This window comes from Solanum pennellii, chromosome 1 (genome assembly GCF_001406875.1).
Source record: "Solanum pennellii chromosome 1, SPENNV200".
Lineage (NCBI taxonomy): Eukaryota > Viridiplantae > Streptophyta > Magnoliopsida > Solanales > Solanaceae > Solanum > Solanum pennellii.
Window position 1 is genome coordinate 99,067,021 of NC_028637.1, and position 15,675 is coordinate 99,082,695.

Below are 15,675 nucleotides of genomic sequence, written 5' to 3' on the forward strand. Positions count from 1 at the left end.
GGTGCAGCTTTGAGCTTAAGGTCAATTACCCATTGCCTTTCTTGCCAAGCTCATGATTCCGCTAAGAAATAGTCCAAAATCAGAAATACAGACATTCAAATAGCAACATATTGAATGCGTTCTATATACAGAACTGTTGCCTGATCTTATATGTTTTGATTGCAGTTAGTTCTCGACTATGACGACCTAAAAAGTGTACCTATATTGGGTGATCGGATAAGGAGTGAGAACGAAGAGGCAGCCAGGAGGGGCTTAGCAGTCAGGTCATCTTCTAATATATTGTTTTTGTCTCATTCCTAATATTTGCTCCAAGCTCACTTGCTTCTTTCATTCTTAACCATTTATTTTTACACCCTTTAACCATTCCATTTAATTTTTCTATAGGGCGGACATGGACGGGGAGATTGCCAACCAAATGTTGTATATCCCTGGCCTTTTACCTAAGATACCCGGTCGTTTTTACTTCTTTTTTGGGAAACCAATTCATACAAAGGGAAGGCAAGACCTGGTGAAAGATAGAGAAAAAGCAAGAGAATTATACTTGCAGGTGAAATCTGAAGTTCAAAATAACATGAATTATTTGCTTAAGAAAAGAGAGGAGGATCCTTACCGGAATTTCATCGATCGAACCATGTATAGAGCATTTTCTGCCACTTCAGGTGATGTCCCAACATTTGATTTTTAGATGACCAGTTAGAAGTCCGATTATTTTTTTTTTTTGGGTAAATGCTCTTACCCATTGTTTAATTCTATGTTGTAAATTTTTTTTTAAAATATTTATGTTCCAATATGAGCAAGCTTTCCTTCCACCAATAACTAAGGCAAATATCAATCTCTGTCATAACTTGCATCAGTTTCAGTAATACTTGATCAAGCAGAACAATTTTTTAGTATATGAAAACACATGCCTTGTGCCATAGGCTCCAGTCTAAAAGCTCTACTGCAATTACTTTTTCTCAGTTGACATGTGCATCAAATGCAGCTGATCTACTACAAAAAATTACATAATAAATTGACCAGTTTCAACCAAGGGACATGAATCTGGTCGTGTTAGATGTACATAAAGTGATTAAAACTCTTTGAGATTGTTAAAGTCAAATTATCAATAGTAGCAAGAGGATTTATACCATCCATAGAAAGCATAATATTCGGATTCCGAACTTCAGTGTTGGTTATCACAAGTTGTATGATTCATTGTCTAGCTCATCCGGATATGTTTGCACCAGATTCTACTGTTTAAATCTATACAATGTAGGTTTGACTTGACACGGAGTTGAAAAAACAAAAGATTTATTGAGTTTCACTTCAAGTAAAAGTAAGAGATTCCATTCCAATTGTAAGTATCCTTATCTAATAGCTGGTTTTTATTCTTGGAGGCTTAAATTCCACTCTTTATGCTTTACTTGAAGAGTGAAATATTCACATTTATCTCTTATACCGTAAACTATTCTCACAAAAATCTATTGTTCCCCTTGTCCTGCCTTGGCCCTATTAAGTCCCCTCATGAAGATACACCAATAGGAAATGAAAACCTCATATCAAGGATAAGTGTATAGAGAATGTGGTTCTTCCACACTATGCACCAAGCTAAGAGAATCAAAAGATAAAAACAGTAGAAACAGAATAAAGAAAAGAAAAATGGACACATGCAGTGAGATTCTAGTTTTCTATATATATATATGTTGAGACTTAACTTGCTTTGAAGTAAGCAAGGGAAAAAAACATAAAGAACCAGCTATATTCTAAATAATAGTTATGGCTAGTTTTAGCAAGGGTGGAAGTTTTAACAGCTATAGTGACTACCCTGATCATGTTTGTCGCCCTGTGATCGTTGGACATAGTGTAGGGGGCTTCACGGTGAGAGCTCAAAGAGTTGTTGAAGTTCGTCGTAGTTATGGAATACCCCTGAATGGTCTTGTAGATGAGTACGATGTGCATGAAGAATGGGACGATGATAGTCCAAGGGAAGTCAGTGACTTCTTCAATAAAGTTCATAATGAAGCTAGTCGACCAACTCATTCCACTCTTTTGAGCCCTCCAAAGTTGATCACTGTAAGGCCTAGTTGGACAAGTGAAGATCATGACTCTCCAAAGTATAGGGAGCATCACGATTTTAGTGGCAGCCCTCTTCGTAATAAATTTGAAGGGTTTCACCTTCAAGGTAGTCGAGGATCAAGTCCGTATGAGTACAAGAATGATGGTTATGGCCACTCCATGGATTCTCCCAAGGCTGGCCATGTGAAGGACTATGGGGTCAACAACACATGGGATTCACCACCAAGATCAAGGTTAACTCATGACGATTGGGATGGCAGGAGAGATCATGATGATTATGGCAAGCCAAAATTCAATGGAGGTTACAAGACAACTAGTCCTCCACTTAGCCAGGCCACAAATAAACCTTTGGCTCCTCCTACTTATGCACCAAAATCACATTTTCCAGCATCTTACTCAACTCCACATATAAAAGAAAGTTACCCTGAGAGAACTCAAGGTGAAAAGCCTCTGGCTTCACCTCTTTCAACCCAATCATCCTATTATCCAACATCAAATCCGATAACCGAAAGGAAAGAAAGTTACCCTGAACCAACAAAAGGAACGAAGCCTCTGTCTTACCCTGTTTATACAAAACAACCATACTCACCAACTTCAAACTACCCTGAAACAACTCAGGGACCAAGGCCTCTGTTTTCCCCTGGCTACACACAACAATCACATTCACCAACTTCAAACCCGATACCTCAAAGGAAAGAGAACTACCCTGAAACAGCACACGGCACAAAGCCTCTGTTTACCCCTGGCTATACACAACAATCACATTCACCAACTTCAAACCCGATACCTCAAAGGAAAGAAAGCTATCCTGAAACAGAACATGGCGTAAAGCCTTTGTTTTCCTCTGGTTATAAACCACAATTTCATTCACCAACTTCAAACCCAACACCTCAAAGGAAAGAAAGCTATCCTGAAACAGAACACGGCGTAAAGCCTTTGTTTTCCTCTGGTTATAAACCACAATCACATTCACCAACTTCAAACCCGATACCTCAAAGGAAAGAAAGCTATCCTGAAACAGAACACGGCGTAAAGCCTTTGTTTTCCTCTGGTTATAAACCACAATCACATTCACCAACTTCAAACCCAACACCTCAAAGGAAAGAAAGTTATCCTGAAACAGAACACGGCGTAAAGCCTTTGTTCTCCAGTGGTTATAAACCACAATCACATTCGCCAACTTCAAACCCGATACCTCAAAGGAAAGAAAGCTACCCAGTAACAACACACGATACAAACCCTATGTTTTCCCCTGTTTCTACACAACAATCAACTGAAAATCCGACCTCTCAAAACAACGAAAGTCACCCAAAGAAGAAAAAAGGTTGGACATCTCTGTTTTCCTCTCCTTCTAAGCAACAACCACGCCCTCCAACATCACACTCAACTCCTGATATGAAACAAAGCTACCCTGATCATGAAACTCAAGGTTTCCACCCCTCATTTACCCCTTCTTCTCCACAAAAGGAACGCTACAGTCCACAAATGGAAGACCATTACCCCGACCAAATCCAGCGCAATGCGTCCTTTACATCTCCATATGAAAATACACAGGAACCAAAACAAACCCTTAATAGCAGTGAGGCCAGGAAAAAGTATGCTCACTTAAAACCAGTGTCACCAGCTCAGATGAAGTACTCAGGAACAATTGATAGCAAGGAAGCTGTGAAAAAGTACAATGGTGCATTTGTTCCATAGAGAGAAGTGCCAAGATGTTCAGAAATTTCACATTTAGCTTGACTTTTGATGGATGGTTTCTGCTGCAATGATAATCAAACATATCATATATATCTTTTCTTTCTTCTTTGTGAGTGTGGTGTTGTTTTCTGTTTCAATAAAAGCACTGAAATATGTTATTGCTAATGTAATAGTACAGTTTACTTGTGTATTTGTGATTGCATATGAATGAGAAAAGAGTGTGTGTTTATCATATCAATTGAGTTATTTCTTCTTCTTTTTTTCGCTTAGCTTTGTGAACCAGATAACTTTGGATAATTATCATCGATCACTAATGAAAATCGCCACCATCAGTCATCACTATATATCGCTAATCATTTGTCATCATTCACCTTACTATTTAGTTATCGCTATCATCCACCACCAACTATCATTGTTGACCATTACTGTCAACCACCACCGTTACCACTAACTAATGCCCACAAGCACTATCAACCAACACCACCACCACTACTAACTATTATCATCATCAATAATCATGTAACTTTTTTAAGATATTTTTATTGATATAATACGAATTTAATTTATTTGTTTAAAAACAAATTTTATACACTTAGAACCCACTCAGGAAGTGGATTTTGTAGTTGGAGAAGGATTAATTTCCTTTTAATTTATGCAAGTTCTCATGGTTAGTTTCAGTTAAATGAGGAAATTGTCCTTTTCTTTGAAATCTCCATTTGTGCAATTAAATGGATTAGAATTTCTTTCTAGATGGTCAATTTTGAGGAATAGCAACCTTCACTATTTAAAGAAAGAAAACTAGAAGCTACGACCTAATTCTTCAGGATCGAAAGAAGACGGATAAGACCTTTTTTAAGATTGAAATTTCTTTAATGTGTGACGTTTAAAATCCTAATTGTTGACTTTTTTATACCATATTTATCGGTAGACATTCGTTCACAAACAAAAACAAAGTTATTCATGAATGGAAATTCATGATATCAGTGTTTTGCTTTTTGATATCAAAACTCAATATACGTGTCACACTTTAAACTATAGTTTACGAAATTTCCTCTCATAAATACTTTTATTTGTTTAAAATAAAGGTATTTTTTAAGTTTTTATCTTAAAATAAGTTGTATTTCACCTTATCAGAATATTGATATGTTCTTTCAATTATAACCTTCATTAAATACAAAAAATTTCACAAACTATTAGACAGATTTCTTCAAAATATTTATAAAAAATAAGTTAGTAAAAATACATGCCTAAATTAAAACATCACTTATTTTAAAATTTAAAAAATTAATAGTATAAGAGATTTACTGATTCTTTCTGTAGCACAATCAATCTGCGATCATCACGACTTGTGTTCGTGTCATTGTATTTACTAAAACTCTACGCTAAAATAAAAATATTTTTTAATGATGATAAATATATACATTAATAAAGAATATTAAAATTTTTATCGATATTAATTGATTGACATTAAATTTAATATTCATTAATTGATTGTCATTAGATTTAATATTTATAAAAATAGTAAGACATAAAAAATATTAATTATCATTAAAAGTACATATTTCATGATAATTAAATTAATTGTCATTAATTAATTGCCGCCAAAAATATTTTTACGTGTGCTGATGGGAGAAAAATCTAAGGAGTGGATATTAATTACGCAGGCTACGTGGCTGTACGATGTTCACTAGCTATTTGTGGAATGTTCTATGCAGGAAAAATGTTTATTTTTAGAAGACTCTATGAAGCTATAAAAATCTCAATATTAAACATCACTAATATTCATACCTCCAATACTATAATTTGTTAGTTTCTAGATTTAACTGCCATGTCTGATCAAATTGCCATGTCAATTGATCCAAATGTCGACCCTTATGGATGTTTGGGCATTATTCGTAACACCGACGACTGTATCATACGTCCACAAATTTTCCGTTCATTTTCCAGCACTATTCCTGATAATGATTTCTCCGTATTTATGAAAGATCTTGTTATTAATTCCACTAAAGACATGTGGGCTCGTATTGTCATCCCTCGTGAAGTACTAAACTCGGAAATTAAACTCCCTCTTGTAGTATATTTTCATGGTGGAGGATTCGTAATGGCAGCTACTGTAGACACACCAATCTTACAAAAGTTTTACACAACACTCGCAGTCGAAATTCCAGCAATAATTGTATCAGTCGATTATCGATACGCTCCGGAGAATCGACTCCCGGCAGCTTACGATGATTGTGTGGAATCGTTATATTGGATCAAAAATACCGCTAACGAGCTGTTGAAAAAACACGCTGATTTGTCCAAATGCTTTCTATTGGGCACTAGTGCTGGTGGCAACATAGCCTATAACGTAGGGCTACGTGTAGCTGAAGTTAGTGAATGCCTTAAGCCTTTAGAAATCAAAGGGTTGATTTTACATCATGCATTTTTTGGTGGGAATGAAAGGACGAAATCGGAATTAAGATTAGTTCGTGATAAGATATTGCCTCTTAATGTGTGTGACATTATGTGGGAGCTAGGGTTGCCTATAGGTAGCGATCGCGATCATCCGTATTGTAATCCGATGGTGGAGATTCGATCAAATGAAAACTTATTTGATCAAATGAAAATACTAGGTTGGAGGGTTCTGGTGATTGACTGTGATGGTGATCCTTTGATCGATCGACAGATTGAGGTCACGAAGATGTTGAAGGAAAAGGGGGTGCAAGTTGTGGATAGTTTTAGTGAAGGAGGGTTTCATGGATGTGAGTTTTTTGATGACGTGAAGTTAAAGGACATGGCACTTGTCGTGAAGGAGTTTGTAAGAGCTTAATTGAAGCAGTTGAGGCAAGTGATTTTTTAGTGAAATATTTGTACTAATAATGACTATAAGAGCTTTAATTGGAGAAAAAGAAGAGGAATTATTTAGGTTTTGAGTTTTAGACTCCCGAATAATTTGCTAAGTATTGTTGATCTTTTTAAGAGTAATAAATAAATTGATTAATGAGCATTACAAAATTCAAGTTAAGAGCACAAACATAATATTTATTTTAATATTGTGATTATTTACATTAACTCTTTTTATCGAAGAGAGATTATAAAATCATTTAAAATATGAAGTAAGAAATATAACAATTAAAATACATAATTTCATAAAGAGAATGTAAATAAAAAAAATATGATAAAGTAGGCCAAAAAGATGAATGGAGGATATTATTAATCAAATAAATAAACGGATATATATTTTAATTTTTTCAGATTGTCTAAATATATTTTCTGACCATTTTCCGTAAATAAAATAGTCCGGATAAAGTCTATATATAGGAATTATGAAGAAAAATATTTGCCATTAAAACTAATTTCGTAAAAATAACAAAAATAACTTATTTTATGATTTTTGATAAGAATACAAAAAATAATTATCACCCGAACGCTTATATATGATATAGGTAAAGATTGCATTCTATTGTTGGGTCAATTATATATACTACTTCTGTACACACATATATAAGTTATCTAGAATGCAAAGGATCTGAAATATTAATTTTGAATTGTCATTTTCTTTGACATATCATAACTTGTTAAATAAAGTAAACTTTCTGGTCGAAATTAGGAAACTGTCTTTTTCTTTTAAAGTTGAAATCTCCATTAATCGTGCAATAAAATATAAGAATTTGGAGTTTTTTTCTTTACTCCTATAATGGTCAATGTTAAATTATATTTATAATCGTAAAATGATTCTTGAATATTTTTAAAAAAGGAAAAATAAGAGCAAATGTNGGTCGAAATTAGGAAACTGTCTTTTTCTTTTAAAGTTGAAATCTCCATTAATCGTGCAATAAAAGATAAGAATTTGGAGTTTTTTTCTTTACTCCTATAATGGTCAATGTTAAATTATATTTACAATCGTAAAATGATTCTTGAATATTTTTTAAAAAGGAAAAATAAGAGCAAATGTTAAAAAAAAAAAAAATGGTTAAAGTAGTCTGTATAAAACTATTACAATAAAAACCTCAAGGCAAACATCTCCTATAATTTTCCCCATGTTCGTTCAATTAAATTATTGGCATGTCTGATCAAATTGCTCCAATTGATCCAAATGTTGATCCTTATGGATACTTGGGCATTATTTCCAACACAGATGGCTCTATTGCGCGTTTCCAAATTCCACCTCGTCCATTTTTCACCACTGTTCCTGATCATGATCCCTCCGTCTTTATAAAAGATTTTGTCATTAACCCTGTGAAAGACACGTGGGCTCGTATTATCATCCCTCGTGAAGTACTAAACTCGGAAAATAAACTACCTCTTGTAGTATATTTTCATGGTGGAGGATTTGTGATGGCAATTACTGTAAACACACCAATTTTACAAAAATTTTGTGCAACACTTGCGGTTGAAATTCCAGCAATAATTGTATCGGTTGATTATCGATACGCCCCCGAAAATCGACTCCCAGCAGCTTATGATGATTGTGTGGAATCGTTATATTGGATCAAAAATACCCCTAACGAGTTGTTGAAAAAATATGCTGATTTTTCAAAGTGTTTTGTATTGGGCACTAGTTCTGGTGGCAACATAGCGTACAACGTAGGACTACGTGTAGCTGGAGTTAGTGAATATCTTAAGCCTTTAGAAATCAAAGGGTTAATTTTATATCATAGTCTTTTTGGTGGAAATGAGAGGACAAAATCGGAATTAAGATTAGCTCACGATAAGATGTTGCCCCTTAATGTGAGTGATATCATGTGGGAGCTAGGGTTGCCTATTGGTAGCGATCGTGATCATCCATATTGTAATCCGATGGTGGAGATTCGATCAAATGAAAATTTGTTTGATCAAGTGAAAATACAAGGTTGGAAGATTTTGATAATTGACTGTGATGGTGATCCTTTGGTCGATCGACAAATTGAGTTTTCAAAGATGTTGAAGGCGAAAGGTGTGCAAGTTGTGGATTGTTTCAGTGAAGGAGGATTTCATGGTTGTGAGTATTTTGATGGCATGAAGTTGAAGGAATTGACCCTTGTTGTAAAGGAGTTTATGAGAAGTAATTAAAGCACTTGTGACAAGTGATCTTTAATTTGAAAGAAATATATGTAACAATTATGAAAATAGGAGTCCACTCTCAGAGCTATACTCTGAGATAAAAGAAGAAGCATTGTTTAGATTTCGAGTTCTACAGTTTCAAATAAGTTGTGAAGTATCATATATACCTCTCAAATGTACTACTCAGAGCAGATATACCCTTTGTTTAAAAAGTGAAGCAAATATATCCTTGTTGTACTTGTACATAAATTTCCAGCACCTCATGGTCATAGAATCAATGAATTATCTCAGTCACCAAAAAATAGCATTCAAAAACAAGAATATAATGAAAATCAGAGAGGAAGATGCAAAGTCTTGTGCTTTTCTCAAACTTTATAGACCAGAGAAAAGAATTATTGTTAAACTGATTGATCAGAAGTTCTTTACATGGTGTAAATACATTCTAATTGTTGTATATCTAACAACAGGTTTAAAAATATTAGCTACAAGAAACTTGAAAACGACAATGTAAGACTACAGCTAAAAATATCAAAATATATCTTTTCTCAGCACCAATTATCCCCGCACGAGCATTTACCATTTACAAAATGATGAAAACCTGAAGCGTCTCTTACGTGTATATCTCTCTTGGTGATAACAGAAACATATTTGAAGAATGTATGGCAGTCACCACAGAGAAGCACATTCTTCATAACGCGAACAGGTTTTCCAGGTCTAGTCATAAGAAGCCCAAAGGTTACAGATAGTTTTGCACTGTGGTAGAACAAGAAGTCTTTCTTCTGATGCTCCTCCACTTCATGAAGCACAAGACTTGTATCAGGTACATATCCAGCTTTCAGACACTCCAAAATAAGTATTTGTAAGCCACTGTATATGTCTTTTGACTGTGAATGCAATTTGTCTCTAGCAAAGAAGGAGTGAACCTTGTCGCCAAATATGATCCAGCTGCGTCCTGGTATTTTTTGGATACCCTTCTCCCTCATCTCCGCCCTAACAAGTTCCGAACACTGCCATCTTCCAGATGCTGAGTAAAGATTTGACTTTAGTATGAAAGTAGAAGGATCCTGTGGGACAATGGAAAGTATATTCTTCATGGCCCTTTTTCCAATGATAGCATTCACATGTAACCTACAACCATCAAGCAAAGCATGCCAAACAGAAGCCTTTGGTTCAAACGGCATTGCATTAATTATCTTTTCTGCTTCTTCGAGCAGACCCCAATAGCCTAAGACACCTACAAAACCTGCATAATGCTCCGAGGTGGGGTTTACGTTATATGAGGATTGCATAGAGGAAAAGAACTTTTGGCAACAATCAACTAAATTTGTGGAAGTGTGTCTATAAGCTGATATTACAAGGACACAAGTGATAGAATCGGGGTCTACTCCTAATCTCTCCATCTTCGCCCACGTATCCAATGCCCCATCCCCCTGCCTATGAAGGACATAGCAAGTCAATAAACCATTCCATGATACTAAATCATGTGTAGGCATAGCCTCAAAGGTCTTAACTGCACTTTGCATTTCACCACACTTCGAGTACATGCTGATCATGGCATTCCCAACACCGGTATCAGACATTAAACCATGTTTCCAGGCATAGCAATGGATTTGTTCCCCTAACTTCAGAATCCCTAGTGTTCCACAAACACCGAGAATAGTGGCCAATGCAACTTCATCAACAACTAGTGATTTTTCTGAATGTCTAACCAAGAACAGAGAAATAGCTTCTTCTTGTTGTCCATTTCTAGCATATGCACATATCATTGATGTCAATGCAATTGAATTATCATGGTCAAGTGGCAGATCATCAAATATCTTTTCAGCATCATCCATTCTCCCACACCGCGTGCACATATCAATCAATGACGTCTCAATACGATCATTTGATTTTAAACCACACTTGAGGATAAACGCATGAATCTGTTCGCTTATCTTCCTCTCCATCACTGAACCACAAGCATTAACAACACTGGTCAATGTAAAATCTGTCAACTCCATTCCCCCCTCCAACATTCTACAAAACAACGCCAGTGCCTTAAACCCTTCATGATTTTGACTAAATCCAGCCAAAAGAGCATTATAAGAAACAGAATTTCTCTCAGGCATGCTGTTAAAAATCTCCATCGCCAAATCAACGTGCCCAAATTCCATATATGCCACAATCATTTCAGTCCAACTAAAGACATCCTTTACAGGCATCCTCTCAAACACATCCACTACATTCTTCAAGGTTCCACACTTAGTGTAAAAGCCTATAAGTGCATTATTCACACTCAAATTGCCATGAAATCCTCTTTTAAGAGCATGCCTATGAAGTTCTTGGCCTTCTCTCACCGCCAAACAGTGAGAAGATGCAGCCAAAAGCGTCGAAAGAGTAAAATGATCAGCTATCAAGCATTTATTTCTGCGCAACTCACTATACATTTCAAATGCTCTATCATACATGGAGTGTTCAACCATACAAGCAATCACAGTGTTCCATGAAACAATGTCCCTTTGTGGCATAGCATTAAACAAGAGAACAACAAACTCCAACAAGCCACACTTACTATACAACCCCATAAGTGCATTGACCACATAAGTATAACTCGAATAACCCAATCTGATAACAAGACCATGTACTTGACAACCCAACTCAAGATTCAATGAACGAATACAAGCAGTCAAAATAGCAACATATGTAAATTCATTTGGTTCAATACCTAAATCCTTCATTTCAAGAAACAGCTCAAAGGCTTCTCTTTCACGATTCGACTTGGCAAAAGCTGATATAATTGCAGTGTATGACACAACATCAGGGCTCCTAAGCGAATCAAAAACTCTTTCAGCAAGATTCAAGCAACCCAATTTGATATAAGCTGCAATTAAAGCATTTTTTAAATAAACATCCTCTTCTTCAAATTTGACAAGTGAAGAATGAATTATCTTGGTAAGCTCAACATCACCACACCTAACAGAAATCCGAAGCAAATTGGCATAATCAATACAATCAGTTTCAGAATCAACTGACCCGTTAGAGTCCTTAAATTGCTGAGGGGTCAAAAGGGGTTGCACAAGATGAGATTTTGAAGGGTTCTGAAGGAACAAAGAGGGTTTATGCTTACATTTGGTTTTCTTGGTAGTTGTTAGGCTTGAAGTGCAGGTGGAAAGAGAATGAAGGTTAAAGGGTCGAGGAGGGAGAAGGGATAAAGGGATAGCGTTTTTGGGGCTGTAGAAAACGGCAGCCATGAAAGAAGAAAGGCGCCAAGCATAGTCAAGTGTTTATTCCTCTCTGCTTTCTTGGGGGTTTATGGCTATCCAGAAAATGAGTGTCCATTTTTCCAGAAGGGTTTATCTATAGTTTACTCAAAATCTTCAAGTTTTCAGCCCTGTGGACTTAACTGCCAGATAATTTTGTGAAGGGTCTTGCAAGTTCTGGAAATTCTGTTTTGCCCCTAAAAAGTTCAGAGTATTTGAACTTATGACCCTTATATATTACTCCCTTCATCCAGTATTATTTGTCATAATTTTTATTTTTAAAATCAAACTATAAAAAATTTTGACTGACAATTTAAGATGTATTTTTTCATCATATTAATATGCAATTTAAAATATTTTTCATATAATTTTGGAATATCTAATTTTGATCTAATAAAACTTTGAAAACTAGTCAAATTGACTTTCGAAAAATCCAACATAACAAACTATATCGGACGGAGAGAGTAGTGTATGCACATGTACTGCAACAAAAACAACTATTATTATCAAGCAATAGTCGACTCAATGTGGGTCAGTGGACTCAAGAAGTCCTAAACAATTTGAACTCGGAATATATAAATGCTCACTTATCATATTCTTGTTAATTCCAGAAATATGATCTTGAAGTTGCATTTCAAAGACATGATGTACAAATAATAATCATAAACGCATTTCTCAAATGTGATCTATGTTAACATTGTTTTCTAGATCATCTGTCAACTCAATTAAACTAGAACACGCATAAATAACTAAACATTTGTATAATTTTGGAATCTCACAAAAGTGAAATATTCCAGCCAAAATTTCTGAGAAAATGATTTCCATGACAAAAATAACCTTACAAGGCTCACTGTGTGTTATATTTTACCAATCTCATGCGCAAACAGGCATGGATAATAGAATCAATCTTCCCATTTCATGCTGTGAGAACTGTATAATAGATGTTATCCTTTTTCAACCATCAATGAACAAGCAGAATTTTACAAAATGTCGATGAGTAGGATAAAGGAGATGCAATTACACCGGTCGAATATAGATGTAAAATTTTCTACCAACTGCAGAAGTCGAACATACCATCACAAAGAATTAACTCTGGTAGTACTAATATACATGTAACTGGGGAGCTTCACGCCACCACAACAAATTGAGAAGTCAAAAACCAGAAGGACCCTTCTATATTTGGAAATGGAAAAGGAAAACAATGCTTCGCTCTGGGCATTACTATAAACCCTTCTCTGGAAGATGCATTAATAACAAAATGCTTCAAAGTGTTGCCATGGCCAGCCCTCCACTTTTAATGTTATTTCCACAATAGGCCATAGAAACACTCATCTGAAGCTCTCGCTCTGCTGCTACCCAAAACAATGTTGCTTCTCATCTTCTCTTTGACAAATGCTTTTTGGCATCGCCTGCAGTATGCTTCTTCCGCCTTCCACCAGCTGAAGCAGGCTCTACTAAAGGGCCTGACCAATTCTGGACAGGTTCTTTTGAATATGTGAATGAGGTCGAACTGAATGGCACATCCGGAGGGACAAGGGACGGATCAATGTGATGTGAAGCACCCAAGGGAACGCCAAGTCCTCCGTCCTGGTGTGGTGGGGGAAACTTCTCACTCTTGCTCTTTGCATTTGCATGAGTGATTAGGCGACGCCTCTGCAAAGTATACAGATAGGCAAAATACCAATTAAAAAAATCAAACATAGCAACTGATAAAACTAATGCAGTAGTCATCATGTAAGTAGAGAGTATAACGTTGTCTGAAGGACTATACACCACTGAAACTTGACCCCAAAAATTATACAGATGAAATAAAGAAGCCTATATGCCATTGAAAAGTGCCAAGCCTGAAACTTGCTAAAGTAAAAGGAAGAAAAGGAACAAAGACTTCTAATAAGTCTCCAAGGAAGCATAACAGAGAGAACTTATGTGACTGCTCTTGGTCTACTTTAGACTAGCTACTCATATCTCCCACTTTACATCCAAATTTCTGTTTATTTGACAGTTGATGAAAAACTTTGTTCAAACTTAAACTTTCTTGGTGACACTAAACAAGACAAGTGATGATCAAATAATGTGCGGCATAGTAAATCAGAAAAATAAAAATAAGAAGCTTCAACTATAACAGAACCATAAGAAAGAAGGAGACATATCACAAGGGCATACGTCGATATTAGCTTGATTTTCTGCATTGGCATCTGGAGCAGGGCCAGCACGGGTTCGTTCACGATGGCGTACTCTCTTAGCACCATCTCCTGTAGCTTTATTAGCGGCTCTTAGCCTGCATGATGAGATGGAATGAACAGCTTGTCACCATTTCACAAGCATCAGATGGAACCCAGATGTGAATATTTAATATTGTTATTTCTAATTAGAAATGGAAAAAATGAATTTACAAATATCAATGGCATCTATAGTTACATTGTTGAATAACTGTAAAACCAACGAGAGAAGAATAAGATTTCCAAAAGATCAATTGCATCCAAACATGGTACAATAACAATGTAAAGCTAAAGCATTGACAAGTTGACAAGCAAGTCCTGTATGCTACAAATATTTTTTTCACAAGACACGGATATCTGACTTTATATTTCTAAACTGCAAATGACATATTGTTGCCAGAGAAAGTAAAGTGCGCACAAGACCTCCATACTTAGATTACTAGGATCAGTAACACTATTCTCTCTTCTAGTTTGCTACACAGATGGCATTCCTCTAACTTTAAAGTTGCACTCACCTTCCCTCATCGGAAACTGTTACATAATTAGTTATTTTTATTTGAGCAAGAAGGAGAATGAGGGACTGAATATCTTTTCTTTACCCTCCTGATTGCTTCACACTGTAGTGACTATATATATGTTTTACATGAATGTATGACCAAGACTGTTAAAGTCTTAAAGAACTCTTAAATACTGGGCTGTAAAGAAGACCTTAGGGATTTGGATTGCAACCGTTGCTTGTATTTTGTGGATCTTTGTGGAGAGAGAGAGATCAAAGGTGTTTTGAAGGAAAAGCTGAGATTACGCATAATTAAAATAAAAGTGCTAGTATCTAGTAGCCATGTGATTTCATCTCAAAAAAGTACAAGAAGTGGATATCTTAACAAGCTGTCTAATTTAACTATAGGCACAGCTATTGCACATAACTATCATTATCTTAGTGATGGTTTTTCTATTTAACTAAAATATTACTTATCAAAAGTGAAGTATTATAACTTGTTGAAATAGATGCTTCCAAATCTTCTATGACATTTTATGTTGCAATACATGCAAGAATAAAAATCAACTATTGCATTTTATGTTACATTAAAATATCACATATAATCATGAAATTTGTAACCAGTAATCCATGTCATTCATAACTCATTTTTCTGTTGGTAATTAATCTCCTTGGATCATATTATGGTGAATCTTGTTAGAATAGAATAGGTATACACAATCCTACATAGAATAGGAATAGTTTCTAGTCTCCTGGAAAGGAATTGTATTATAGTGTCTACAAATAGGGTTCTCCATGTAATAATTAAAACAACAATTCAATAATATTCTCCACTATTTCACACAAATCTTATCTCTCTTTTTTCAATTGTTTCACGAGTTTCATCTTTTTGATTGGTAATTAACCCCAAAGTTTCTCTTTCCGACCCCCCACCCCCACCCAC

At 35.5% G+C, this 15,675-nt stretch overlaps 6 protein-coding genes across 13 annotated transcripts in view; 4 read left to right on the forward strand and 2 right to left on the reverse strand.

Annotated features, from left to right (window-relative positions):
- Positions 1-844, forward strand: part of LOC107003665 (acyltransferase-like protein At1g54570, chloroplastic) — a 15,258-nt gene extending 14,414 nt beyond the window's left edge. For 3 of the 4 annotated variants that reach the window (XM_015201991.2, XM_015201988.2, XM_015201982.2), the window contains 2 exons: positions 166-263; positions 385-844. In XM_015201991.2, coding sequence (XP_015057477.1) covers positions 166-263; positions 385-685 — 399 coding nt within the window. In that variant the 3' untranslated portion in view covers positions 686-844. The remainder of the gene's footprint in view (positions 1-165; positions 264-384) is intronic. The other variant, XR_003578274.1, reaches the window with a different exon arrangement.
- Positions 845-1,755: 911 nt separating this feature from the next.
- On the forward strand, positions 1,756-3,753 carry LOC114075571 (adhesive plaque matrix protein-like). The gene has a single exon (XM_027913933.1). The coding sequence runs from the start codon at positions 1,756-1,758 to the stop codon at positions 3,751-3,753; it is 1,998 nt and encodes a 665-aa protein (XP_027769734.1).
- Positions 3,754-5,460: 1,707 nt separating this feature from the next.
- Positions 5,461-6,760, forward strand: LOC107028322 (carboxylesterase 1-like). Its single transcript, XM_015229352.2, has one exon. The coding sequence runs from the start codon at positions 5,582-5,584 to the stop codon at positions 6,563-6,565; it is 984 nt and encodes a 327-aa protein (XP_015084838.1). The 5' UTR covers positions 5,461-5,581; the 3' UTR covers positions 6,566-6,760.
- Positions 6,761-7,681: 921 nt separating this feature from the next.
- Positions 7,682-9,021, forward strand: LOC107029030 (carboxylesterase 1-like). Its single transcript, XM_015230323.2, has one exon. It carries the CDS (start codon positions 7,801-7,803, stop codon positions 8,785-8,787), a length of 987 nt encoding a protein of 328 aa, XP_015085809.1. The 5' UTR covers positions 7,682-7,800; the 3' UTR covers positions 8,788-9,021.
- Positions 9,022-9,123: 102 nt separating this feature from the next.
- LOC107007935 (pentatricopeptide repeat-containing protein At5g03800) lies at positions 9,124-12,147 on the reverse strand. 2 transcript variants are annotated; one of them, XM_015206794.2, is made up of 2 exons: positions 11,731-11,908; positions 9,124-11,638 (listed from the first exon to the last, which is right to left on the reverse strand). In XM_015206794.2, exons 1-2 carry the CDS (start codon positions 11,756-11,758, stop codon positions 9,324-9,326), a joined length of 2,343 nt encoding a protein of 780 aa, XP_015062280.1. In that variant the 5' UTR covers positions 11,759-11,908; the 3' UTR covers positions 9,124-9,323. The 2 variants fall into 2 exon arrangements, with proteins under 2 accessions (XP_015062280.1, XP_015062279.1); XM_015206793.2 differs by having other exon boundaries at positions 9,124-12,147.
- An 820-nt stretch (positions 12,148-12,967) lies between these two features.
- The window catches only part of LOC107006175 (probable serine/threonine-protein kinase At1g54610), a 10,095-nt gene continuing 7,387 nt past the window's right edge, over positions 12,968-15,675 (reverse strand). For 3 of the 4 annotated variants that reach the window (XM_015204809.2, XM_015204805.2, XM_015204803.2), the window contains exons 7-8: positions 14,181-14,295; positions 13,392-13,670 (exon numbers count right to left, since the gene is read on the reverse strand). In XM_015204809.2, the coding sequence (XP_015060295.1) occupies positions 13,392-13,670; positions 14,181-14,295 (394 nt within the window). Of the gene's footprint in view, positions 13,671-14,180; positions 14,296-15,675 lie in introns of all 4 variants that reach the window. The other variant, XM_015204800.2, reaches the window with a different exon arrangement.

What these genes read in the sequence shown, in the direction of transcription:
- LOC114075571 (XM_027913933.1), top strand. Translation starts at nt 1,756, where the DNA reads ATGGCTAGTTTTAGCAAGGGTGGAAGTTTTAACAGCTATAGTGACTAC.
- LOC107028322 (XM_015229352.2), top strand. Translation starts at nt 5,582, where the DNA reads ATGTCTGATCAAATTGCCATGTCAATTGATCCAAATGTCGACCCTTAT.
- LOC107029030 (XM_015230323.2), top strand. Translation starts at nt 7,801, where the DNA reads ATGTCTGATCAAATTGCTCCAATTGATCCAAATGTTGATCCTTATGGA.
- LOC107007935 (XM_015206793.2), bottom strand. Translation starts at nt 12,008, where the DNA reads ATGGCTGCCGTTTTCTACAGCCCCAAAAACGCTATCCCTTTATCCCTT.